The sequence below is a fragment of the Priapulus caudatus genome, unplaced genomic scaffold, assembly GCF_000485595.1.
Source record: "Priapulus caudatus unplaced genomic scaffold, Priapulus_caudatus-5.0.1 Scaffold128, whole genome shotgun sequence".
Taxonomy (NCBI): domain Eukaryota; kingdom Metazoa; phylum Priapulida; class Priapulimorpha; order Priapulimorphida; family Priapulidae; genus Priapulus; species Priapulus caudatus.
The window spans coordinates 482,838-484,655 of NW_014577189.1; the positions used below are offsets into that span (position 1 = coordinate 482,838).

Genomic DNA, 1,818 nt, shown 5'->3' on the forward strand with positions numbered 1-1,818 from the left:
TCGTCTCTCTCTCTCTCTCTCTCTCTCTCTCTCTCTCTCTCTCTCTCTCTCTCTCTCTCTCTCTCTCTCTCTCTCTCTCTCTCTCCTCTCTCTCTCTCTCTCTCTCTATCAAATTTTGGCCTAAATAAAAACAAAAATGTATATATTCTTGAGCTTATTTTATACCCTTGTTCCTATGCTAGCTAGTTATTCATTTATACTTAAATAAAAAATCTATAATCAGTAACCAGGAACCCTACCCGTCGTTAATCCCAAATCCTTCAAGAGCTGATCGGTTTCTGCACGAACATCTTTATGTCCTTCGAGTGTTTCTACTTCCTGAAAAGTCAACAATACTTACACTACAGACCCATATATCACATGATACATAGTTGGGAAGTAACAATATAGTTAGTAATATATTAAACATATTATACGTACTCATTAAATAACACAAGAGCCGCAGAGCGTCTGGCCTCATCTGAGGTCTGTTGCTACGGTTATAAACGTAACATTTAAGTCGTGCGTAGTGACACCTTTGTTAGGCGCAGATATGCAGATACGCAGTTGCGTTCACATCATTTCAGCAACCTGCATTCTGCATACCTCCCAAATCCCATTGGTTGATACAAATCGCGTGCCTGAGACTCCTGTTTTATGGTGCATTGTGACCCTAACCCTAACCTTAAAACCCTATTAAAAAAAAAAAAATGTAATTGTTGTAAAAATTATTTGTTGTTGTGAATTTGTTGTGAATAAATCATGTAAATATTTGCGTTAATTGTAAAGAAATAGTTATAAATGGATAAAGATAGAAAAATACAAAAAACAGGTAAAAAATACAAAATCAATTAAGCTCAATTTTAGCAAATTTAAGCTCGTACTGTACGCGTTCGGCAATCCAGGCTTATTGGGTTTCTAGATTATGGATGTGCCATGAATATGAGAACACTGTGACGTCATTGAGGCAGTTCAGGAATCCATGTTTAACCCTCCTCTTGAGGGTCAAAAGGTTATCAGACACTTACTCTTCGCAGTTCGCACGTCAGTGGAAAGCACATTTCATGGTCGTTTCAATAAAGCACTTAAAAATGGTAGGTCAGCGCTGAAACAAAAAAGTTTTTCACTCTGTCCATTAGGCCATGTCCTCAGAAAATGTCTGATATCTGACCTTTCCTCCACTGCCCTTTGACCTCCAATTTCGCACTGGTGATGGGTTTCCTGCCCATCACACTATACACCGAATATTAAGAGCATAGGTGGAGCCGTTCAGATTTGTGCCGCAATTCCGTATTTCCTCCTATACCTTAAGTTAAGGGGGAAATATTCCCCCTCTGTTTACACATCTTGACCTTTGACCTTTAACCCCCAAATTAGTCATCCTGAGTCCTTTGCACGTCCCCCCCCCCCCGACGTCCCGAATATCATGACCGTACGTTGAGCGGTTAAGATTTGTGCTCAACTGTTGACGGACGGACGCACGAACGGACGCACCAGGGAAAAACATATAATTTATTTTTCGGGGGCTACTTTTCAAGCTCGCGTGGATGAAAATAGCACTCTAAAATTTGGTTTGCATTGAACTCTACAGGGTTCATAGTAGTAAGACACATGTTGAAATAAGCCAAAATAAGACTTTTTTACGCGATTTCACCGACTATTAAAGTACACTAATAGTATTTATATACACAATTGCACAGCAGATTTAATTATACAATATTCATTGTATATATACATTATATATACAACAATTCTTACTCTAAGTCGAGAACAGTTTATAAAACCTAGGGTCCTTTGGCAAAAAATAAGGACTATTAAGTACTTTTCTAAGATTTCACC

At 38.4% G+C, this 1,818-nt stretch overlaps 1 protein-coding gene across 8 annotated transcripts in view; it reads right to left on the bottom strand.

Moving 5' to 3' along the window:
- Nucleotides 1-318, bottom strand: part of LOC106805823 (cytoplasmic dynein 1 intermediate chain 2-like) — a gene marked incomplete at its 5' end in the record, with an annotated part of 19,298 nt that extends 18,980 nt beyond the window's left edge. For all 8 annotated transcript variants that reach the window (XM_014807576.1, XM_014807573.1, XM_014807574.1 and 5 more), the window contains 1 exon segment: nt 240-318. In XM_014807576.1, the coding sequence (XP_014663062.1) occupies nt 240-318 (79 nt within the window).
- Between the last annotated feature and the right edge of the window lie 1,500 nt (nt 319-1,818).